The sequence below is a fragment of the Tasmannia lanceolata genome, unplaced genomic scaffold (genome assembly GCF_043159265.1).
Source record: "Tasmannia lanceolata isolate RefF3 unplaced genomic scaffold, GAP_Taslan_0.1 ptg000002l, whole genome shotgun sequence".
Taxonomy (NCBI): domain Eukaryota; kingdom Viridiplantae; phylum Streptophyta; class Magnoliopsida; order Canellales; family Winteraceae; genus Tasmannia; species Tasmannia lanceolata.
This window is the reverse complement of record NW_027518679.1, coordinates 39,716,055-39,742,272: the sequence shown is the minus strand read 5'-3', so window position 1 is coordinate 39,742,272 and position 26,218 is coordinate 39,716,055. Positions and strand designations below refer to the sequence as shown.

The following is a 26,218-nucleotide window of genomic DNA, read 5'->3' as shown; positions in this document are numbered from 1 at the left end:
TATATACACAGATCTGTGAGGAGAGAAAACCTCACCGAAAGCATTGAGAAAATTGTTCTCTGTTTATATTTATTCAATATGAGCTCGAGCGCACAAACAATTTTCCTACACACACGCGTGCATATAAGCTTATATGCGCTCGAGTGCACAAAATAGGTTGGGCCCACATTTTTGTGGTGATCCGAACCATTCATTTGAAAGGCCCTTACCTAGATAGAGTATCCCCAAAAAATCAGATCCATAGGATCATCCTAACCCCTCCAAAAGTGCAGGGAAAAAATGGGCAGATTTATGAACAATCAGTTTATGTCCATTTTCCCCTCCACTTTTGGATGGGTTAAGATGATCTTATGGATCTGGTTTCTGGTACACACCATATCTATGGAAGATCCTTCCAAATGAATGCTTTGGACCACCCTAAAAATATGGGCCCATATGAGTTTTGTGCACACGAGCCCATATAAGCTATATGTGCTCGAGCGCACAAACAGTCCCCCCCCCACAACACACACACACACACATATATATATATATATATATATATATATATATATATATATATATATATATATATATATATATATATATATATATAGAGAGAGAGAGAGAGAGAGAGAGAGAGAGAGAGAGAGAGAGAGAGAGAGAGAGAGAGAGAATAACTTAACTCTGAATATGAGATCAATTTTATTCTTGAAAATGTCGTCCAAATTTGGTTCTTATAGCTTGAGGAAGTTGAAAAGCAATGTTTTTTTTCCAATTTTGGTTGAAAAGCGTTCTTGTTGATGAGAGTGTGTCCAATCTTGGTGCTTCCTCTTCGAGACTGGGTTTGAGCCTGAAGAACAAGTTAACTGCTCTCATTGTGGATGAAAATAGGATTAATCGCAAGATCCACAAGACGCTCTTTAACCACCAGCCTTTGTGTGGGAATCGAGTTGGTAGAGAAAGGCCATGCAACTGACAATTTTTGTGCCTTTGGAATGGTCTTTGATCATCTCAGCGACATAGAGATGCCTATCATGGATGCGTAGCATATAAAGCATTCTAGTTCTTGTAGGGATAAAATTGCCATTTCATTCTTGTTAGCACGATCTTCATTTGGTTTCTGCCGTACATTTATGAAATCTCTGACATGAAAATTGAATAACAATTCTTTCTATGGGCTATGCGTCTCATCCCATGCAAAAGCTAGTTATGGGGCAAAATTGTCATTCCATCACATCAAACTCAATGAGAGGATGACTAGAAACTTTACCCCCTAGCGGCATCTAATTTTGAGTCGAACAGATTCGTTCTCAAAATCAATTATCAAAGGAAATGATATCAGCACCACCAGGTTTTGATAATATACATGAATTCGCCTTGTCCTATATGCTTAACAATTTGTTACAATTCCTACAAAGCTTTCAACCGCCTTTAACAACTGGTTATAACATATGCGACAAGTTGAGTTCCTGCCTATATCATTGAGCTTCTCAAAAGAGTGCCTAATGCTCTGTTTGGTGCACGGGTTTTTTTTTTGCCCGGGAGTTATGTGGGAGAAAAAAAATACCCGGGCACATAGGTGGGAAAAAAAAAATCCTAGAAGTATCCCGGTAAAATATAAAACCCATGTTTGGTTCACCACACTATGGTAGGAAAAAATAAGTCCTAGAAGTATCCCGGTAAAATACAAAACCCATGTTTGGTTGGGTGGACTATGGTGGGAAAAAAAACCCTCTCTTATCTTATTACGAAAAATAGTCTACACCTGGCAAACGGGTGGGTTGGGCCGGCTCAACCCGCGGGTGAGGGTCCACAGGTGGGGTGAGGAAATGACCCGCATTTTTGCGGGTCAGAATTTAGGTGACCCTCAAAAGCCCGCGGGTGGGCCGGGTCAACCCGCGGGTCAGCCGCAAATATGGGGATTGTAATAATTCTCATGATTATACAGCATCTGTTTTTCCCGTAATTCTGACTGGAAGCTATATTTGATTAGTAATTTGACACCACCACGCATAAGAACCATATTGAATTGTTAAATAAACTTTACATTTATAAGGCTTTAAATAATCTCTGAGCCCCTTCAATTTGTCCAGTAATATATATAATACAATAAATGAAGGGGAGTGATATCGACATGGCCATATTTTAATAACGGCACAACTAACTATGCTAGAGGGTTGATCCTAACCCTCTATAGATCGGAGGGTTAGAATTAACCAATGGAAATAATTTTGGGGCATAACCTATTTAGGCTATGGCCCATCTAATGGACGGTTTGGATAATCCTATGGTGCGGGCCGTACCGTACTTTTTATAAAGTGAGGAGTGCCCTCATAAAAAACCCGTCCTGCACATAACATTCTGAAAAAAATTTCAAAAGACGGTAAAAATGCGGGTGCCCGCGGGTTGACCCAACCCGACCCGTGTTTTTGCGGGTTGGGTCACCCGCAGCTTAGTTTTGACGGGTAACTAAAAATTAGACCCGTGTCCGCAAATTTGCGGGTGGGTCGGGTCGACCTGCGGGCACGGGTCGCTTTTGCCAGGTCTAGTATACTCTTTCTCTGTAGTTAGATGGGTCCCACGTTACATGGTTGAATCAAATGGTCCCGATTAATTTATTTTGTGGTGGGGTTCACTACATGCCTATGATCCAATCCAGACGTTCAATGGGCCCAGCATAAATAGACTGGCACGTAATCATCGTAAATAAGCTTAAATGGAAGAATCTTGATATATTTGATGGTTGGGATAAAACAAGAACACAGGATTTTCGGGGCATGGCCTGTTTACATTGGGCCCCAACAAAATTCTCTTTTGGGTGGACGCCACTGCATTTGGAAAATCATGATGAACTTATACGATTGTTTTTTTCTACATCTGAAGGGTAGACATTTTATGAGAACATAAGAACGTTGTTTATTTCTATATAGAGTGAAGGGAAAAAAAAACGGTTTGCATCATTAAGTACAATCCGAAACATATTTACAAGCAATACACATGTGCTCAGAAAAGAAATGTACACCAGCAAGACACATAATAACCATATCTAAGTAGAAGAGGAAGTTGAGCCGACAGAACTTGTTGACGCTACTGGATACCCTTGAACGCTGGTCTCCTCTTCCCCATGTTGTGTGCACCCACTAGTAGCAAGTAAATACCCATGAAGGGCAACATCTGCCTCCTGCCTCGTCCCATATGAGCGGTAACAAGCTCCACTAAACTTGTTCACCTGAAGATGGCAGTCCTGCCAATTGTCAAAAACCCCAACTTGCCTTCCCTTGAAAACCACGTAGAACTTCTGTTTTGCCATTCACCTACAGGAACGCACAATAAGATTACAAGTAAACAATAGTTTCCATAGACATGCAACAGAGAAAGGGTTCATAAACATAACCAAATTAAAAGAATGTTGAAAGACTTGAAGCACAATTAACCTCCATAAGCATTTTGTTCATCTAAGTAGCCACCACCTAGAAACACTTAGATCAGTAGAAGACTCACCTTTCCTGCACTTTCGCAGGAAGCCATTTCACATACGATTACTCTCCATCACAGAGTAGCCACATGATATGAATTAAATGAATGTCACAAGTACCCCATGTGATTGTTCAGTAAAATACATGGTAACATCTACGACAATGTTTTATAAAGCATGGTCATTAAAGCAAGAGGCGTAGATAACACTTACATCAGTAGAAGGAAATTTAATAACAATTGTTTTGCAAATTAACATGCCAACCATATTGTCTAAGTTCAAGCAGAGTACCCAAATAAAACCATAGAAGCAACCACAACCACAGCACAACAGTAACACAACTGATGTCCGAAGGAGATCAGTCACTCTACTCACTCCCTCCCAACTGACCGGGTCCGAAAGAACTTTGCGACATACATTTCTCGGAGGTCCTTCGGACGGCGAACAAACGATCGCCCCTCTGCGAGGTGTGTGCTCAGATAGTCATATATGTCAGCGACCGCTGCACGATCAAGACCATCAATTTGCTGCAGTGCCTCCATGATCTGGTCACACAGAATGTTCTCCTTCTCATTATTCTCTTTAAGAACAGCGGTATTCTCTTTAATAGCAACCGCAACCTCGGAGACACTGGCGGCGAAAGTGTTTATAGTGGAATTCAAATAAGTGGAACCTCGCCTCTTGCGTCTACTAGGACCACCTTCCCTACTTCCCTCCTCGTCCATACTCGTGTCCATTGGACTTGGTGCCTAACGAGAGGTCGACCTACGAATATTTGGCCTACTCGATGAAGTGTGTGTCATAGGGGTCGGCATCTGAGGAGCACTGAAATCCTGAGAATGTTCACCCAAACAGTCATCATGGGAGAGGAACTCTGTGAAGCTATCGTCTTCGGTAGGTGGCATTTGAGGAGTGTAGAATTCCTCGACAACTGGCCGTGGCGGATCCCTGTTATTTCTCCGAAATCCCCCATCTGCGATGTCCTTCCCAAATATTTCAACCCAGTCATCATACAGCGCATAAGGTTTCTTGAAGAATTTACCTGTATCGGGGTTATCCTACACATTAAAGGAGACTATATCAATTAACAAATATATTGACTGGTGGGAAGGGAAAGCTTTAAGTAGTGTAGTTAGGCACTTCTTACCCTAACATAAGCCTCACCAACATCATTCGTAACCGTGAGCCTCTTCAACTCACAGTCCCAGCCGAACCCACTCCTGTTTACTAAGCCATGCAGGATCTTAAATATTTTCTTCATTTGTTTCACATGATTCTCGATTTGTGTGCGCTTCATATGGACGCCGAAAGTCTCATTCACAACCGTCGTACAGTATACATAGGCACTCTCTTTGAATCCGTTGAGGCATGTCTGCCCCTCCGCAAATTGATGTTTCAATGCTGCAAGTAAGACCTTATCCATCTCTGTAGACTATCTCGCATTCTTACCTTTATCGGTCTCAGCTTCGTCATCCATAACCTGAAAAGATATCAGTTGGGCAAAATGCAAGAAAACAGAACATTATCAATGCTTTTACAATGTTCTCATAACCATGATTTCCGAATTGCAGCGGCTCATCTTGTCATTCTGTATTACCACAATTGATTCACCAACCCATGCAATCCAACCGTCATACAGATTAGGCAAGCACGCATGACTATAATATATTTTGAATACAATAATTACCTAACAGCCAACAGCCAACAGCCAACAGCGAACAATATATAGTATTAGAAGATACAGAGTTCTGTATAAGTTGATTATTCCATAGCCTTCACATAGAATATGTTATTAGCTTGCCCTGTTCTTTCCCTGTATCGTAAAGAATGAGAATAGAATGCTTGTGACACAATACAGATTCATCCAATGCCACCAATTTATATGCTCATCCTGCAAGAAAGAAGATATAGGGAGACACTAATGTCGTAGGAGAAGGAACACCCAACTGTGAAAATTGGTTAGGCATCAGAAACCTTCATTTATCTTTTCTTCTTATTTATCATGTGGGATTGACTTACCTACGCCATAGATGGATGCTGTGTTTTTCTCTAGCACAATGGATATTTACATTTCAAATGCCCATTTAATATGCCATTGCAATGGTCACCCAAAAAGACAGCAGTGTGTACATTGCATCACGCAGAACAGCCAACAATATTTGTTTAAGTAGAGGACTTTGTGGATAGTGGATTAGTGTGTCATTTATGTTTACAATATTTTTTTAAGAAAAACCAGTTTATGAAGGGTACTAAAAACCATGAACCTTGGTTTGTGCTGTGAACTGGCTAGAGATTCACTCGAGCTTTGTCTTGACCTGCCTACACTAGAGACTAATCAAAGTCCGATTCTGTCTCTAGTTTCCATAGCGTAATTACAATGACAGTCTCAACCAAAACCTTAGGCTTCACTGTCAATAAAAAAAGAGTGTGTTCTAAGGATGAAAGAACACATCTTTAAACGTTTTTTTTTCTTTTTTTTTTCATAATTTCTGAACTTCATTTAAAGATATGTAAGGGTCTGGTTGGTTGCACAATTTTTGGGGTTTACTAGTTTGTTTTGTTGGTTTTGAGGTGCCACGTCATCTATTAGTAGTGTTTGGTTGCCTAGGAGACTACTTACTGTATCTAGGAGACTACTTACTGTAGTCCATATGTCATGCCTTCTGTCCCCCCACCAAACTAATTGGAAAAGGTTTTTGCTTTCCTAGTAGTCTTGGGATTTCACACTCTTCTCTCTTTCTCTCTTCTATTTCTAGATATTGGTAATGACACCCAGGCCCCTTATTTTGATAATGATCCTCCACAATAGGATGAGAATTTTTTTTTTCTTTGTGAGATTTTCACTTTATGAGTTGTTTCAAGAAAATTTCAAATCAGAAACTGAGTCAACTCGACCAAGTCCAAGGTAAATTCATTGAGTTTTTAGAATTGTGTCTGTTAGCATATCTTGCTGGGCTTTAAACATGATGTTAAAACCATTGCATGTTTGCTCATTATTGTTTTTTGGCAGCGATATTTTTGAAAAATCAATGGTTAATATATAAAAGGGCGAGATTGGATCCCAGAAACCTGTTAATATATAACAGGTGGGCAGAGCTGGATGTAGACCCTGCACGATTTTCTAAAGAACTGATGGCTATTGCTTCAAATTTAGTTGAGGATACAGAGGTATTTCTACTTCAGATTTATGAGACATTTGACAGACAAGAGGAGTAGTAAACTGGGTTTGTTTATTAATAATTGTTGAAGTTAACAGACAGTTCAAAGCAAACAGAAGTTAACAGACAGAGAAGTAGTAACCTGTTCTCTAGAAACTGTAAGAACAGCTGGAGCAATCTGTGTTTTTCAGAATGTGATCAGATTGCAGAGAAGCCCATGACGTCTAATAGTGAAAGAAATAAAATAAAGTGACAAATAAAATTTGAAATGAGGAAGGAGAAAAATCAGCATAAGGATAAACAGAAGGAAGTTGCAGAAAAAATCCATGAGAAACACATTTTTAGAAAACCCAGTTTTTCCAAACTGAGAGAGAGAGAGAGAGAGAGAGAGAGAGAGAGAGAGAGAGAGAGAGAGTCGCTCTAAACCTCGTTGTGAGTCGAGCAAAGTATCGAATTTGAAGAGAATAAAGTTACATAGAAGGGTGTTACAATGAAGCACTAGTCACATAGAATCCAAAATTAGTAGACCATATACGTGGCATACGAAAATATGTGCCATACAATCCACCTCAACCACCATACATGAACCATACAAATTTCAGAAACAACAACCATATCAAGCAGAGGGTGTATAATCTCTCCACATAGCTGAACATATTTCTGTCCTAATTCTATCTCCTTCTATCCCATCCTGAGCTCTACTTAGCCATGGCTCCCTACGCAGTTCTTCCTCATGTAATTCCTCCTCATCTTCTGGTCTTCCACCTTGCCTACTTGTGGAGGCTAATTCACTATCGCCAGAAGCAGCGAATTCACGATCGACAACACCAAGAAGCCCATCCCGAGGCATTACGCCTCTAATGAAGTTGTGAATACAACAACAGGCTATCACTAAATCAACCTGTTTGGGGAAGGGGTACATTGGTTCCCTGTGGAGCACGGCGAAACGCTTCTTAAGCACACCAAATGCACGTTCAATTACATTTCGGGCTGAAGAATGCCTATGATTGAATAGTTCCTCAGCGGTTCGTGGCCTGTTGGTTCGAAATTCATTCAGATGATACATCGTCTTATGGAACGTGGTGATGAAATGACTGAGCAAGGGAAACCCGGCATCCACAAGATAATACTTCCCAGGGTGGCAGATAATTCCCCTCTCGTTAGCAAGCGTTTCCGCCAACAGTCTCGAGTCAGACGCAGATCCTTCCCAACCAGCTTCGACGAATGTGAATTTTAAGTCAAAATCACATGCAGCTAGTACATTCTGGCTAGTCCACCCCTTACGACATAAAAATCGACCTCGCGTATCAAATGGCACTTTAGCCCGAATATGTGTCCCATCGACTGCCCCAATGCAATTCTATCATATAGGAAGAAAAAATGTTACTGACATAGTCTACAAGAAAGGCATAATTATAAGGCTACAAAGTCAATACCTTGAAGTAAGGATACAATCTTCCATTCGCTCTAATCTGTGACGGTGTATCCGGTGATGGAGGTTTTTTGAGTAAGTCTGACAAACTCATAATTGCGTCGAGAACCTTACTGAAATATCGACTAACAGTTTCTCCTGATCTTCTAAAATATGCTTTCATACAGCGGTTCCTCAGGTCTTGTGAGATGATGTGTAAGAAAATCGCGAACTGCTCTTCCACTGAGCAGTGGAGCGTATCAGTTAGCCGCCCGGTACCCTTTAATATATGGACAAATCTTGTGAAACATTCAACATTCATTCGAAGGAGATCATGGCAGTGCTCGTCTGTTCGTAGAGCGTAGGGGAGAAATGTGCGTGGGGTGAGATAGGTGTTCTCATAAGGAGAACATTCGAAGAACGCTTCTTGTTCTTCGATCACTGCTGCCAAGGCTACAGCGGTACCAGCTGCAACCAAAGCGCACCCCCTGTATCGCCAAATTCATTCCACCATCATCTCCATTACCATCGTCTTCGGTTGGTAGTAAGCTCATTGCAAATGAATAAGTATACTCAAGCAATGAGAAATGAATGTATCTATTAATGAAACAAGGATGTAAGTATGGGTCAGTATTATGAGTGGAAGATTCACTCTACAAGGATGTATCTATTCATGAAAGAAGGATGTAAGTATAGGTCAGTATTATGACTGGAAGATTCACTCTACAAGGATGTAAATTGAATATACAATATTCAAAACTCAAATGTCTCTCACTAACCCCATGAACTGATTTTTAGGTACCAACATGGGTTAGTTAACAATATTAACTTCTCATTATTCTCCAATGGGAAAAGTTGATTTGAGTCTTCAATTAAGCCATTGAGGGTTAGTGATTAGTAACTGTGTCACGTATATATCCAATAATTAGAGAGTAAATGTTTTTTTAATTTTGAACACTGCTGACCCAAATAATCCTATTTTGTTCGTGGAGAAAAAATTATATACATAGCATCCTGTCCATAGAAGGAAATTATCTCTTCCGTCATCAAATTCATGCATTCTTAAACCAGGACATATAACAACAATCATTAAGCATTGCTGAACCATGCATTCGTTGGCCTTAATTACAATCTAATAAGATTGAGAACAGATTATGACAGATTCAAGCAGAAAATGACATCAGATTCCTTCAACGCACATTCCAGAAGCATATAATGACAGATTGAAGCACATAATGAGAAGAGAAATTGAGATGGGGTTCTACCCATTCAGAAGAAAAAATGACAGATTGAAGCAGCAAATGCTTAATAATTCTCATCAGGTTCTACTGTTTCAGGACATTCTCATCTTCTTACCCTAACATAATATTTTTCCACTATGATTTCTAACCAGAAAATGACAGATTCAACAAGGGTTCTACCTGTTGAAGATTTGCTCGAGCTCGCTTTCCTCTTCGGTGGGTCGATTTTGTCGAATATAATGGGCTAGAAGTTGTGCTCTCCTCCTCAAATGCAGCAGCAGATCTCTTCCCTTTCCCTTCCATACACCATCAAATTTGTTCATCAACTATCTTCTTCTTATAGAACCGTAGGACGAACTACCACCACGAATTTGTTCAGGTGAGACCTCTATTTTGCAGGATTTGTTGTAGATTTTGTTCTCTGCTTATTTTTTCTGGCTACGGTTTTGACTGGGAAAGAGCTTCTGTTGTGGAAGGGACATGTTAATCAGAGGGTAGGGTTTCATTGTGGTGAGGAGAAGAAGCCAAAAACATGGAGGGGACAGATTATTCGAGAGAGACGAGTGGGTTTTTCTGCCCTCTGGGTTTTCTCCTGAATCGATCGTCAGATTGGGTTTTTCTGCCCTTCTGGGTTTTCACGGGTGGGAATGCGAGCAAATTTTCGTCCCGGGATTATATTTTGCTCCCCCTTAAAACCCACTAACCAAACATGGGTTTTGTGCGGAAACTCCTTGAGTCTCCGAGGGTAAAAAAAAAACCCGTGAACCAAACAGAGCATAAATGAACAAAATACCCTTATTTTTCATGAAAATGTTCATGTTTATGATTTGATTTGTTTTAATAAGAGAAATGAAAAGAAGATACTCGTGTGACACAAAGTTCGCTTTCTATTCTGTCTTCTTTTGAAAGATGCATTTTTCTATAACAGAAGTGCCCATATTATTTAATAAAATAACAAAGTATATTTTTCAATATTACTAGTGCTATTTGGGTTAACCTTGATAGAAGATGAAGATCTTGTCCCCATATTTATTTTTACAGAAGTGCTCAAATTATTTAATAAAGTAACAAATATGCCCCTATTTTCAATATACTCTTCAATATTACTAGTGCTATTTGGGCAACTTTGACAGAAGATGAAAATCGTGTCTCCATATATATTTTCCCTTTAAATATTTAGATATTTGTTTTCATGTGATAGGCATGATGGATTTTATGGTAACAGGTACTCGAAGCATGATTGTGGGGGTGAGTTGAAACTCCCGGAGCGAGAAGCAGTTGTTCATGGGGGCTGAAGTCAATGCGTTCTACATGAAGCCTATCACTCGCACTAAGCATATCTCTTTCCTCCAAGAAATCGACAACTGCTAAAATGTCAAGAAATTGTTTGGTGAATGCGCATGTAGATTGGTATTGGTGGTACGACTTGATATTTGATCCAATAACAGTATCTTAAAAAGTGTCCTGCTAAGACGACTTTCAATTTATAATGATATCCTTCTAAATTAACCAAAACCATATCATTTCCCTCTAAATTTCAGAAAGAAAAATATTTCCGAGGAAAAGATTTTCCATTAGAATTTTTTTTTCTTCTAGTCCAAACAGCGTCAAAAGTGATTAAAAAATCTTTAGAGTCAATCTTAATTGAATGCGAACTGTATAATAATGACTATAATCGTATCCAAAATTAATTGAATTGAGGATTATAATGCAGTTGCCATTAGGGGAAGGAGTTGATGAGGCCCGTGACTAACTTAGGTGGTTTATAATCACATTACCCTTAGGTCTATGTTTGGAAGCCATGAAGTTCTTTTCTAGGAAAATTTGTTTTATTTTTCCTGTTTTCAGCTATTTAGCTCCATCTCTTCACTCCTAACCCCTCAAATTCTCTCCCTCCAGCAAACTAATATTCCCCGAAAAAAGAAATCATGGTGGTCAAACATAATGTTTCGATTCAATGAAAATGGCATTCAAACGAAACCATTTTTGACTCTTGGGAATTGTGTGGATTTATCTTGAAAGCATGCTATGCTTGTCTTTTGATCACGTACGGCAAAGAGTTCTAACATTAATGCTGATACTTAAATGAGCATTGGAAAACTACTTGCTTAGGCAAAGTGAAGATAAATATTTCGGGCACTTTGGCATCCTAAATGTGTATTTTTATAGGTAAGCAGGGGATTGGCAGGACCCCTATTTTTTTGTATTTCCACTTTTGCGCTTGACAAATCTTCTATTTTTCTCCCTACCCATTCACACTCCAGTCCAGATTCTTGTGACAATGGCATGTATTTCAATTTACTTCTTTCATGAAAATTCTTCGAATTCGGACTCTCATCAGATCCATCATCCTTCATTGCTAATGCACATGGGCTTCACTTCTACAATTGTTGTCCTTTTATTCATCAATTAGTGGCTAAGAATTTAGGGGGTAGTAAATATCAAATCTGGTTATCATAAAAAATGGCAATCATTCCAATGGGATGCTGAAATCAAAGGAAAGAGTGGAGATTTTATAAAAGATAAGAGAGAGGTGTATTGTTGGGTAAAATGATGGAATGGTTATTTTGCTTAGAAAGGAAGACACTTGAAAGCACCGTTAGAGTAAAATGAGGGGGTGTTTATTTGAACATTTTTCCTTCTAAGCTCATTTTACAATGCACTAACGATCTTTTTTTATCTTGCTTTTCTCTCATGTACACCTGCCTTCTTTGGTTCTTTCTTCATCTCCACAAGATTAGTTGACATTTGGGGTATTTGCTACACGCAGAGAATGGCATAGGTGTGAACCAAAGGTGTTGTTGGAAGGGACGATGAGAGATGAGTGATCACCAGCGAGGCTCTTGCGACCATGGAACCCCGACGGAGAGGGAAGATCTCCACAAGTCTACTTGCAATCTTATTTGGAGAAGACCCTGATCTCCGTAAGTCTACTTGCAATCTTATTTGGAGAAGACCCACTCAAGCTCACTTGCCATCAACAATCTTAAAGATCACTGTACATCTCCTTGAAGAAGTCAAGCTTACTTGTAATAGTTATAGAGAAGAAAACTTGTATTGAAGAGGCGTATTAGCCTTACAAGAAGGCACAACACATTGAATCTTGAAGAACATTGGAAGGGTGGAAGGGCACCGTTCTTAAACCCTTGGGGGCATAAAAGCTTTAAAAGGGCTCCCATCCAGTCGTCTCAAGGAGGATCACTATAGTGGAATTCCTCAAAGATACAAACTTGAGAAGAGTGGAGCAGACCCTTGGGTTTTAGGGTCGAACCACTATAAATCTTGTGTGTATCTCTTTACTCTCTTCTCTCCTTGCTTTACTTTGTGTTGTTTGCTTCCGTCAATTTTCATTTAACAAACTCTCATTAATCCAAGAGCTAATCATTTAGTGTGAGTTAAATCACATAGAGAAGTCTAAAGTTAAGCTTAGAAGTTCAAAAAGACAAATAATTTTAATACCCAACCAATTCGGCCCCCTCTTGGTTGTCAATAATTTTAATTGTCGAAGCCCTCAAATTGATTTTCCAATCTTTGCCTCCAAGGAGGCTAGCAAGCCCGTGCATCACGAGCACACACATCCACACATGTTGCACCGAGGGTAGCCTTCAGACCGAACATACCTCTCTTTTTTCAATCATGTCGTTTCTTTCGATGTAAAATGAATGTAAAAAAAAAATTTTGCCCATTTTTTAAATCATATTTTACACCCATTTTACGCGAAAAATGAGCATAAATTAGACGTACCTCATTTTAAAATGAGAACTTTAACCCAATAGGACATTCAATTTATGATGATATGCCTCTCAATTAACTTCAATCTTATTATTTCCAATTAAATTTTGAAGTGAATTTTTTTTTTGCATAGGAAAGGTTTTTTTTTTTTTTTTTCACAATCCAAATAGGGCCTAACTCGAAACTTTCCTTAAGATTTTGAGTCTATATGTGTCTAATATGACAGTTACGAGGTGCTCAACTAATCTTTCTCCTATGCTCCAATTCTATTGGTTCCTTCATCATGTTAAGACCTAATCAATAATCTTTGAGGTTTGTGGACCCCCATCCGAGAGAGAGAGGTGGGGGACGAGCCCCCAGCGGCCTCTGGATCATCCACGTGTGAAGGAGAGCTCTACCAAGGAACTCTCGAAATGGATGCCACCCTCATAGCATAGCACGAGTGGCGATAAATGACATACCTGTTGATCTAAGGATAAATCATCAAACCAAGATGTACCTAAAACAACCTCAGAGTCACCATCTATGGATAGGCCATGGAACCCCAAAAAAAAATATGCTCTGTATACCATGGATAACCAGAAATATATATAGGCTCGTGCCTGATTATGAATGTGTAGACACCCCATTTTGACCGAACCCTCATAGCGTCGTTAGATTAGAAGTCCTGTTAAATCGGTGTTCTAGAGTCCCAATTGGTACCTTAAGATAGGCTAGGATCCCAGGTAGGTCCCTTTAAATTTTCATCTGAATCCGTCGCGATTTACCTGGTAAGCAAGTGAAGTTTGTAGTGTAGTATAGTGTAGGAATAAGGGTGGCGATTTAGCCAGAAAAAGGGGTGCTCTTGAACCTGGAAAGCCAGTTCAAATTTACTGCAATGGGCTGTCCAGGAAGATATGCGGGTGTGCAGATTAATATGTGAAGGGGTGCATTATCCGGGAGCATGGCAGTTTGGTAAATATGGAAGATTCTTTTCTTCATTTTCAAGTCACAATTAGAGCCTAATCTAGATTAATGGAGGTTTAGGGCTAGAATTAGTTATGGGAGGATCTTAGGAATGAAGCTTCCTGTTAAAAAGCTCCAAATCCTCACCATTGATCATAAAGAGGACTTGGAGGGTTGATATCATTTTTTAAAGGAGATATTTTCCATAAAATTTCCCCCTTTACTCTTACTCTGGACCACTAGCCCATAAAAGAATAGTCACAGATACATGGATTGGAGCTGTCCAAGATAGAAAGAAGGGATGGAATATATTATTCCTTTTCTTATTCATCATTAGTGTTTCCTGGGCACCCCCTGTTGAGTAAAGGGTAGTCATAAATATACCTATAGGTGGCTGTCCAAGTAGGAAAGGGGGGTGTGAATTGATCATTTCCCTTTAAAATGCCCATCGAATTAGGGCATGAGGGGGGTTCTTCATTTTCGAGAGAGGGTTTGAGAGAGGAAGGAGAGGAGAAACCTGCAGAGCAAGAGGGAGCTCGAGCTTCACCCAACTGAACCACCATAGCCACCCTTCTTCTACTCTTCTTCCACCATCATCCACATCCCCCATTTTCCAGCCATACCCTTCGGGAAACCCATCGGAATCCGGCCAGCCACCATTAAATCCGGCCGGATTCATCCAATTTCCAGCCACCACCCCATCTCCAACCGTCATCCCATTTCTACCAAATCCATTACAAAAAACCTCTTCATCATTCCCTATTACCCCACCTTCATCATCTTCAACCCCATTTTCTCCCCAAAACCACCTCTGCAAATCTCACCATCACCATCACACATCAACCATTTTTACCTACTTTCAATCTCAGCCAACATCTTCTTCTCCGACCATTATCCAGAAATTCCGACGGCCCTTGCCCGGATCTGATTTTTCACTTACCCCATTAATACCACAAACCCCATCTCCGGCCGGAGCTTCGATCAACCCCTCACCACCATCTTCAACCTTCACAACCTCCATCATAGCCATCTCCACCCTTTCAAACCCTTAAAACCCATTTTCATCATCTCTTTTTCCGGCCACTCCTCCATTCATCCCAAATTCGGCCTCCTCTATTCCAAATCCAACCACCAAACCCTCCTCCATTAATTCCGGCAATCTTGCCGGAATTTGACCGAGAACCCTCTTTATCACCCTCTCTTCAAACCCTCTTCACTATCCTAAACCCCATCCCCATCTTCCTCTGCTCAACCTCCATTCCTGCCATTAATTTTGCCTCGTTACCGACTCCACCCTCAACCACTATCTTCCCTATTTCACTGGCCATACCCATCTCCATTGATTCCGGCAAGCTTGCCGGAATCCATCCACCATCACCATCTCTTAGCCACCTCTCTTCTCTACCTTTCAAATCCTTGAAACCCATTTTTATCACCTTCTTTTCTCAACCCCAACCCAGCCGAGCAACACCTCCATCTCTTTTTCTCCAAAACCCCACCTCCCATCTTCACAGCCCCCTTCTCATTTTTTATTATATATAACCCTATCCAAACCCCTGCTCCGCAATTTCGACAAGAGAAACCCCTCTCCGATCGCTCTATTCTTCTCATCATCATAACCCTCATCGGATTTCATTGGCAGATTCAGGTGATGCTCTCCCCTTTTCATTTTTACTTATGATTGGATTTAGATAAAGATGGTGATGCAATTTTTTTGGCTCTGTGTGTTATTTGCTAATGATTTTTTTTTTCTAAGGAGCTAAGACTCCCCTTCCCTGTTCCTTGCGGAAAATAGCATCAGCTCACTCAGGTTTAAAAAAAAGAAAGAAGAAAATTCATGGCAAATTTTACTTAGGATATTCTTGAACCAATTGGGAGTTCGTCTTTTATATGTTTTGGGCATGATATGGCTCGGGATCATTTCTTTATGTTATATGCGAACCCAAGTTATTTGGAGTATTGTCATGTACAGTGCAAATTATGTTTGTCTGTAATTGTCTTCCTCGAAAATTATTGATATGCGTTATACCATAGTTTGAGACCATATTTCTTGATTGTGCTAAACTATCTTGTCTTCTATTAAATAAGGTGAATTTATGTAATTATCAAAACCAGGTAGAGTCAATGTCATTTAGCCAATTTAGCTTTCTGTGAGCATATACAATTGAACTCTAGTGATTTCAAGACCAATTTTGTAGCTCGGATGGAAATAAGTCTACTGCCATTGTGTAGTAGGTTGAAAGTCTCAGGATTGCTTCCAATTAATTTGCATTCACTACATCTCTCTAAATTAGGTAAGGTAGGGTAGTGGCTGTAGCTATTAAAAGTGTGGTTGGGCTGTTTTCATTGCTCAGATGAGGACTACTTGGTCAATATGTTGTTTAGAAATGATGACTATTGGGATAGTAGCATAGCTTGGTCTATGATCCATTTCATCTTAGCGTATTATGAGCAATTAAAATCGGTGGCATTTAATGTTTGCAATGACATGGATGTTATAGAATTATGAAATGATCTCTTCCCCCAGTTGTATGTGAGTGTGTGCGTGTCTGTGAACATATGTGTGGATGTATATATGTAGGTAATTATATGTGGGCATATGTGTCTCTATGTGTTTCTAAGTGTGTGTACATGTGTGTGTCTATAATTGTGAATATGTGCTTGTATGAGTGTGCGTACATTTGTATGTATGAGTTTGTCTGTGTGTGCTTTGAATAAGTGAATGTGCTACTATCCTACAGTGTGTAGCTGCTGTTCTACAGTGTGTAGCTGCTGTCTTATAAAGGTTATATGTTCTATATTTCTGATCTTGGTTGGGTTAAATGGTATATAGTTGTTGTCCATAGATTCATACACTCAACAACTGTGTATTTGTTGTCAAAAGAGGTATGAGTGTGAACCTTTAGTTATGCTCTTATTATGGAATAAATATTGTTGGCTTGTTTACTTTCATTTAGTCATACTCGAGAGGAAATTGACATTTGGTTTATTCAATGGCCGGTACAGCTCATTTATAGTAACTAGTCGCAGGTAAGATGAGTTAGCGTAACTTTAGAAATTATCAGTGCAATCATTTTGGAGAATAGGTGCTTGTATGTCCATGTATGGATAATTAACAATAGTGTTGACTTGTTATTTTCTCTTGTTTAATCTTTTAATGCCAATTCCGCATGTAATACCAAATGGGCAAAGGGTGTAATTGAGAAGGGTTTTGGATAGTTGCTAGAAGCTTGTTTTGGTTATTGTCATTTAGGTTTCAATGATATCTCCTTACTTCCCTTTTGTTTCTAAAAATAGCATATACTCTGTTAGGTTTAAGGTCCTTTTGAAATTGCATACAATATGGTGGATCTGGAATTTTGAGTTATGTCAAACATGTTGGTTTTAGACCACGCCATCATATTTGCTCTCATCCAGATTTTGAGATGAATTCTTGATTTTATATGTTGATGATCCAAATCTCAATTGTTTTCGTCTGTGGGTATGATCTCTATTGTAATGATTGCTTTAAATTCCTTTTAGATTATAATAATTCCAGAGTTAAAGTTAATTCTGAAAATTTCTTTCCCTGAGCTATATTGTCATATAATAATAGTGGTTAAAAGTGTTGGTTAAGTAAGCTTGGTGATTTCTTTTATGTTTTGAAGAAAAAGGAAAAAATTGCGCATAACCTGAAATCCCATAAGGGTATGTAATCTTTTAGATAAGTTTAGGTATTTATTCCTATCATTGCAGGGGCGATGAAGGCGTTAGCCTAAGCCCATCCTTAGGGGACTTGCTCGGTCCTAGTAGAGTCTGCGTTCTTTTATTTAGTAGACTTTTCTAGTCTTTTAAATACCTTTAGATAAAATCCTTTGTTCATTGCATGGGCAATGAAAGAGTCATCTAGAGCCCCCGGTTAGGAGACATGAGTCGTCTCGCTAGGCCGCTTTCCTATGGAGACAAGCCTCATTGCTTAGAGCCTCCCCTTAGGGAGTCGATCATGGTTATATTAGAAAGATACCCACAGGAGGCCTACCGTGCCTCATTTATAGAACCTCCCCAACTTGTTCCCCCGCATAAGTAGAAGACTAACTTAGACTTTTTAGTTGCCCTGATCCTATTTATCATTGCAAGGGCAATGATAAGGATACTTGGAGCCCACCATTTGTGTCTAAGAGGCATGCCATGCCTCATTTATAGAGTCCCTGTTTGGAGACAAGCCTTGTCTCATTTAGAGAGTTCCCCTTTTAGGAAGCTTACCTAGCCTCATGTTAGAGCCCCCCTTTCTTCTGGAGAGAGTCTTGGCTTATTTCCCTCAAATTTTGGTAACGTTATTAGAGTCATTGACTCATTTGCACCCCTTCTTTGGTGTTGGTAGCTGGGAGCTTCTCCTTTAGAGCTGTAGTCTTTCTTCTTTATTAGAGACTAGCACAGTCTTATTGGAGCTTTGCTCGCTTGGGGTTTTGGATTGTTTTCTCTGTTTTTGCGACGCTAGTTTACTTGTTATGGATCGTATCACTACCCTTAGGATTGTTATAAAAGGACACCTCCTCTTCTCTTGTTCCACATTAGGGCTGATTGTAAATACCCAAAATACGCCCCACTTAAAGCGGAAAATGTACTTTTTAATTAGTTTAAGGAACGGGTCGACTACCTTAATCGACAACGGATCGATCAGGAGTAATAACGCCTAGATTAGGAAATTTTGTCATTTTGGATCTAGCTAGGGTTTCCATTAATGGGCCTATTTGAAGGAACCGAATCACCTATTCAACCTAGGTCGCAATGCCGGTATTGTAAATAACATTGCCACTCCTAAACTACTGGAATACTACGGAACCAATCGACTATCTTAAATAACACTGTCGTTTTTAAATAACATTGTCGTTCTTAAATAATGGTGATATCTATTTATAAACGACAGCGTCATTTCATTTATTTTTTGCTTTAAAAGAAAAGCATTCAAAGGCAAGATTGTTGTTTGCAGACAACAAGAGTCTCATGCATTTATGTGGGACGCGATATGTATTAAATGCACGCGGAAAGAAATAATAAGAAATAGTAAAATATTGGAAAGCGAGGCTCCAGAGAGAATGATTGTAGTGTACTCTCATGCAACAAATCCGAGGTTGTCAAAAGGGGAAAAGGGACTTTTTCCATGCACTTTTCCAAGTTTCTCGTGTGGAGTTTTTATATGGTGTAAGCCCTTATAGTTCCTTATTTTTCCAAAAGTATTGTACAGATCATACTATAGGATTATCCTAGGTGTAACCAACCCGCTATTAAGGATATGACAAACAAATAATAGAAAAAGAGCTCCAGTACAAACCGTCCATGTGATGGGCCACAACGTAAATAGGTTGTGCCAAAAAAAAAAAAAACATTTCTATAGGATGATCCTAGCCCTCCTATCTATAGAGGTTCTTAATGTGCATCTCAAATATAGATGTAATGGATATATTTGAGAGCAATGGGAGGGGGTGTCCTTTTTGGCATCTTCTCCAAAACGATTTTCTAAAATCTTTGAAAATCGTTCCTTACTTACTAGTAAATAGAAATGATATTCCCAAATCCGGAACTTATCATTAGGGGTGGCCAACCGGTTCGGTTCTCGGTTCATTTTTTTTCGGTTCTCGGTTCTCGGTTCCATGAACCGTAAGAACCGAACCGAACCGTAGTACACAGTAGGACCGAACCGAACCGGACCGAAAATAATCGGTTCGGTCCGGTTCGGTTCTTCGGTTCTAATGGCTAATTATTAATTATTAATTATAATTTATAAAAACTTTTAATTAAAGTTATAATATAAGTTACTTTCTTATTATAAGAATAGTATTAACTATTACTTATTAATATTATAAGTAATTTATATTATTAAGTATATATATAATAGAATATAAAAATATTATATATATATATATTCAAAGTTCGGTTCTTCGGTTCCGGAACCGAACCGAGAACATTAGACCCGGAACCGAACCGAAATTTTTCGGTTCTTCATCAGTGGAACCGAACCGGACCAAAAATATTTTTTTACAGTTCGGTTCCGGTTCGGTTCTTCGGTTCCGGTTCGGTTCTTCGGTTCTGGTTCGGTTCTGGCCACCCCTACTTATCATTGAATGTCATGGCTATTTTGGTCCTTTTACAAGGTAATTTTTGGCAGTCCACGTATAAGAGGAATGGGCCATTAGCAAATTGTCAAATTGTCTGTCCACGTACAAGGTAATTCAAATGTCATGACTCCAGCCATTACCAAATTGTCAATCTAGAACATTCTTTTTCCAAATAAAGCAAAGTATAAGATTTCTTGGCAAAAGCTCAATATTATACCTCCACCCAATAAGAAGAAATCGTGAAAATGAAAAAAAGAGTGGAGATATCACTACCCTAAGGATTATTATAAAAGGACACCTCCTCTTCTCTTGTTCCACATTAGGGCTGAGAGAGAAGCAAGGAAAGAGAGTAAGAAATGAGGAAGAAAAAGAGATGGAGTCATCTTGGTGAGGATTTTCATTTTCTCTGGTAGATATTCAACTAAGTCTGCCCATTTACCATTTTGAATAGGATTTTATTCTCTCAAATTTTGTTTCTTTTTTCCCGAGTGATAGATCTAGGGTTTTTCATATTCAAAATTTTAATCTGTTTTTCTCTAGTCTTCCCTCTGATTCTTTTGTTTTACTTTTTTCAAGTGTTAATGACTAATTATTCATTTCAAAACCGGGCTTGTTAGAGTCTCTATAGCCTTTTGGATTAAAGTTTTTTAGAAAGTGCAGAAACATATTGTCATGATAATGATGTAATCTGTTCAAAACATTATTGGCACTGTTTAGATTGCAGGAATTTTTTGGAAATCTTTGGAAAAGAATTTTTTTCCAAAATTTCTTATTTTTCATTTGGTTGATTAATACTGAAAAAAGTAACTCTAACCACAACAGTTCAAGTTCTATTTAGAGGATATTTCTATATCAGTTTCGATCGTGGAGGCAAAATAAATTTTCTTAGGATACTTTTTTTACAAGAAATATTTCTTGCAATCCAAATTCCGAACACGGCGTTTGTGAATCATCATTTGCATATTTAAGCACGCGTCAATACTTTTATCGGGTTAGACAACAAATAACTCACCTCATGAGATTGAGGAAGAAATCAACTTAGAAAAACAGATCACAACGAACATGGCATTAATATAGAAGAAGTTATTCTTGAAAATGGTTAAAGAATGCAACCTTTCTAGTTTCTATAATGGGAAGTGATATATATCACCCCTTTTCTTCCCTGGGCCACCCCTCTATACCCCCCTATAGTGTATTTAGCACAACCCTTTTTTTGCTTAGCTTCCAAGAGAACAATTTCATTGTCCATATTCAGTAGAAGATTTCATGTCCCAAACTCCCAATTACCATTTTGGCGTTACACAAACAAGGTAATCAATTACTTAATAAATAAATCTCCAAATTTGTTTCTATCCCAATTATTTAAATAGGGAAAGGAGAAAAGCCTTGTCTCTTTCCCAAGAGACATTAAACCAAATATAGTAACCCAAAAAAATAAAAATAAAAAAGATAAGAGAGAAAACAAGAACAAGAAATCAATATAATTCAAAAGAAACTGATATTGGGTCTGTTAACAGAGATAAAAGGAAATTTAAAATTAGTTATTTGTTTAGGATAATTAAGGATCTCTCAAGTCATAGAGGGAGGAAGGCCTTGGTGATTTGAAGGACTGAAATTTCTTTTCATGGAGTGGCAAAGGTGCCAATGGGGACTCTTAGTGCTCTTCTTCTTCTTCTTCTTCTTGTGTTTCTTCCAAAGAGTCAGGGCCTATGAGAGGAAGAGAAGTATTGAGAGTATTGTAAGGAGTTGTTCTTGAGGACTTAGCGGCCATGAGTATTCTTCTTCTCTTGTTGAGGGGATTTTCTGCCTTTACAAGATCTTTCACACAAGTCACTTCTGCTAGGTTAGCAAAAGATTTTGATTTCCCAGCAAAGAAATTCGACAAACCACTTCTGAAAAATAAATAAAAGATGGATTCAATTATCAATTTGAATTTGGAGAAATATACAATGCAACTTAGTTAAGATTTCAACAAAAGAATATAAGGAAGAGAAAAAAACATACTAATTTGATCATGTGAGAACTCACATTAACTCAAACAAAATAATAAGAAACTAATAATTGTCAAAACCCCACAAGTTAAAATTAAATAATAGTGCACAAATCTGAAAACATGTGTAAATTGATGTTTCCAAGATCATTTAAATGTTCCTAGTAAAAACCTATATCTTTCAAGAGGAAGTCTAAACTGAAGGGAGCCCTTGCAGAAAAGAGGTAAAAGGGCTCCCCCATTGGCTGCACATCATCATCATGTTTGACTTTTCAGCGGTTATTAATGCATGATGGTTATGTGTAGCCAATAGGAGAGCCCTTTCATCCCTTTTTTGCAAGGGCTCCCTTCAGTCTAGAATTCCTCATGTTTCAAGTATTGCCATATTATAATTTTTCCTCTTTTAGCAAAACAGTGCCTTAAAATCAGGAGGAAGTCTGAACTGAAGGGAGCCCTTGCAAAAAAGAGGTGAAAGGGCTCCCCAATTGGCTGCGATATAATTTTTATTTTTTGGTTTTAGTCCATTTACCAAAAAACCCAAAAACAAAATATAAGAAACAAATCCAACCAAATTCATATTCCTTCAAAAGTGATTTTTTTTCAAAATATAAGAGAAAAAAAGAGAACCCACTTGATGGGAAGAGATTCTTCCAATGATCCCATAGAAACCAAACCACCTTTGAATTCACTCTGAACATCATCCTCCTCTTCCCGATCAATCTCCGCTGTTGATTTGCACGAGCTCTCCCCTCCAACGCCGATCGACGAGCTCTCCACCGTCGATTCCGAGCAATCCAAACAGAATCCATCCCTCCCCACCAATTCTCTGTCCAAGTGGGCAGAAGAGCACGACACCCCTTTGATAACAACACCCTCTTTCTCCTGCTGCCCCTTGCCAACATACACAGTGGGTCCCTCCTTAACCTCCCTGCTACCTACCGGAGTCATCCTCTCTTCTTCTCTTCTTTTATTTTTTGGTTGGGGGGTTTTTTAGATATCTCCTCAGCTCTATTCTCTGAAATACTCCCACGTTAAAAATAGATTGGATTTGGTTGAATTGACGGAATTACCCTCACCGGAGTGTAAAATGGAAATCTCTTCGATTTTATGGGAAGATTTCTATTCCTATACGAGGATGGTCCAACTGTAGTTTACTAGTTTAGTAGTTGATTGATAGAATTTTTCTAAAGAAATGACCGACCATCAATTCTAGGGTCCCAAATGTGGGGGGCATGTATGGTCAATCTAGACCATTGATCTTGTAGAAATGACTATATGATCAAAGGTGAACGATGGATTCTAGGATCCCAGAAGAGGAAGTTTAAAACCATGCATGTCAGTCAATTAGTGAATCGAACTTGCAAAATTAATGCTCTTGATATTTGATCCTCCGGCAGCACCTTGATAGAAGTACTGCTCTTGATATTTGATCCTCCGGCAGCACCTTACAAAGTGTAATGTTTTTGGATCAAATATTGAGGGTGGTACCGCCAGTACTGATCTACATGCGTATCCACCATATAAAATCTCAGAAATATCACCTTCATTTAATAATTAAAATACAAAGACAATTGCCAGCCCTTTTTTTATCCTTTCGGTGCTCTCTTAAAATTATTTCATCCATTCTAACTAGTTAATTGAAGCTCTAACAAACGAGCTTGAGTAAAAGAGAAATGGTAGAAGTAACCAAAACAAGAGATGAAAATACCATTGTCTTTTTTTATTTCCTTGTGCTTATATGTAAGTTTCAATTGACAGGATTAACATGTTGAATGGAATGGGTGATATAGGAAAAAGAGGTACGAGTCTAAACTTCTATGCTCTTTATATGTGGATGGAGTATTGATTTCTTTGTTTTTTAATATTAACTGAATCAGAAGAGATATTATATGGTGCTGGAGCATAGGTGGTGCATCAAAATTTCCGCACTTGGTATTCGATCCAAGTGCGGAAATCAATAACCTAGAGTGAGATCCTACGTGGCAGAACCTGCTAAGCCACGCTCTCCCTATATATTCACCACCTTTTCTGTACTTGGCTCTCATTCCTTGGCTACTTTGTTCTGTCTCTTTTATTTTTCGTTCATGTAAGAAATGGGAGAGGAATGTCGTCGAAAACGTTCGATGTCTGACCATGTCGGCGGGGAGGCTGAAAAGAGGGCAAAGATTCCCGCTGTATCGGATATTAACATATGGGATTATCCGATTCATGAGATGATAACGAGAGAATAAGTGAAGAGGCCAGAGGAAGAGATTAACAGTGGAGATCCTCTTCCAAATTTCGTTTCGGAGCCTTCATCGGCTTTAGTTTCTGTTAACGTCAACGATAAGATCGGTGAGGCTTCATCAGCTTTAGTTTCTGTTAACGGAAACGATAAGAGAGGTGGGGACGTCTGAAGACTCTGCTTCGGCTGTGGCCGCTAAGGTCGATGTTGGCGGGGCCGATATGTCTTTCATGATGGGGTCCACCGCAACCGATACCACCGACCCATTGGCTCTAGCGAACCTTCTGTTGCATATCGATCTCACTGTGCATTAGTCTCTATTTATTGATAAGATTCTTTTAATTAAATCTTTTTTGTAAATAATAACATTAATTAGGAGTTCATTATGAACTAAATATCATGCATGCCTTCTAAAAATCTTCCATTTCAATTATCTAATTTTGAGTACAGTTGAAGTCCTAATAATTAATGCTCTATAAACAATAAAAGGCGACCCATCTGACGCGATTTCTGAAAGAGGACTTGCCTGGCAAATCTACTTCTACTATCATCAATAAAAGGCAATTACCTTGACCCAGCCAAACCCAATGTGGCATTAACTCAATACGAATCTGATCCATTCTGAACCTTGGGTTTGGAAGGGTCAACCTTAACCCAACTTGCCTCTAAATCACCAAACCCTAATCCAACCCATCTAACCTGATTTCTGAAATCATGGCGGGTTGGTTTTGGATTTACCTATGGCATAAACTGAAAAAATTATTAACAAATAAATTTGAGATTTTAAAAATCACAGTAAAAAAATTAGGTAGACGTAGTTGGATCGAGTTGCCCAAGACCTTAGTCATAGCCCAATCGGGTTGCATTTTTCCCACCGAAGCCAAAATCAGCTTCAACCTGTCAATTTGGGTTGAGCCCGACCCAAGTTGCACTAGCCACAGCTAATTCTAGACGGGATGTCCGAAACTTGACCGAACCACATCAAGCTTCCATCCATCTGCAAACTGTTTTTTAAGCTACTCACATGGGCTATACTTGTCAAATAACCAACTACCGTTAAGATTTTAAAAATATTCAGTGGGTCTTAAGTAAGCATCTTTGGAATCCAGTTTCCTATTAGCAAATAAGCATATTTTAATCTAATCTTATTTGCAGATGGGATTTTTAGACTTCTTAGGAAGGCATTAACCATATCATTTCTAAGACTGTTATAACCATTATTTGCAAATAATCATATTTAACTTTAGACCCATCTCAATGCAAGATTATATACAAATAATTATTAGAGATATCCAAAGAAACCCATAAACTTTTTCCTAATTTCAATTTCTGCTACAAATTCATAACACCCATCTTACCCGATCATCGATCTTGATCACCCATCTAGTGGACCCTAACTTAGGTTGGAGGTGTTAGATCTTGATCCTATAATCATGATATCCTAAGAGAACAATCCTTGGCCGTTGGATAATCCAATATGGCACACACTAGGTAGATAGTCTATACAATATATCTCCACACGTGAAAGAATTGGATTGGGTATACTTGATTGCTCCTTTTTTGTAGCTTTCAATATTTTTTGGTTGTGGCCTAGATTATTATTGCTTCGAAATTTGACTGGTGCAATTGGAGTTTGTGCCAAATGAATTATTATTGCTTTCTTTGAATTGGTTGTGTTTGGAATCAGGGAAATTCTGTCGGTTCTTCTTTTCTTAGGAATGGCTATTGCATTGGAAAATGGTGTTGTTTGTTTAACGATGTTAAAATATAAAAAATTGTTTGCGAAACTACTTGGAGAATTGAATCAAAGCGGCCCACCAATGGTTTGTAGATGGTAATGAACACGAGTCATTGAAAATATTTGAAAATGTTTAGGCCCAATTATTATCAAATTAAGGTCTATGGTCACTAAGTGAACTACTAAGCAAGTGCCGATGATGTCTATCTTTTGGGTGTGTTTTCTAA

The 26,218-nt window shown here is 38.7% G+C and overlaps 2 protein-coding genes and 1 pseudogene across 2 annotated transcripts; all 3 read right to left on the bottom strand.

Moving 5' to 3' along the window:
* Positions 1-3,658: 3,658 nt before the first annotated feature.
* On the bottom strand, positions 3,659-10,018 carry LOC143884717 (L10-interacting MYB domain-containing protein-like). The gene is made up of 3 exons (XM_077388459.1): positions 9,448-10,018; positions 4,605-4,937; positions 3,659-4,515 (listed from the first exon to the last, which is right to left on the bottom strand). Exons 2-3 carry the CDS (start codon positions 4,878-4,880, stop codon positions 4,207-4,209), a joined length of 585 nt encoding a protein of 194 aa, XP_077244574.1. The 5' UTR covers positions 4,881-4,937; positions 9,448-10,018; the 3' UTR covers positions 3,659-4,206.
* Positions 7,232-7,681, bottom strand: LOC143891561 (uncharacterized). Its single transcript, XM_077396060.1, has one exon. The coding sequence runs from the start codon at positions 7,679-7,681 to the stop codon at positions 7,232-7,234; it is 450 nt and encodes a 149-aa protein (XP_077252175.1).
* Positions 10,019-21,597: 11,579 nt separating the features above from the next.
* On the bottom strand, positions 21,598-22,979 carry LOC143891555 (uncharacterized; annotated as a pseudogene).
* Between the last annotated feature and the right edge of the window lie 3,239 nt (positions 22,980-26,218).

Bases quoted from the DNA above. Each gene is read 5' to 3' on its own strand.
- LOC143884717 (XM_077388459.1), bottom strand. From the start codon at position 4,880: ATGGATAAGGTCTTACTTGCAGCATTGAAACATCAATTTGCGGAGGGG. The intron at 4,516-4,604 runs GTAAGAAGTGCC...TTTAATGTGTAG, and splicing joins TTGGTGAGGCTTATGTTAGG to GATAACCCCGATACAGGTAA.
- LOC143891561 (XM_077396060.1), bottom strand. From the start codon at position 7,681: ATGTATCATCTGAATGAATTTCGAACCAACAGGCCACGAACCGCTGAG.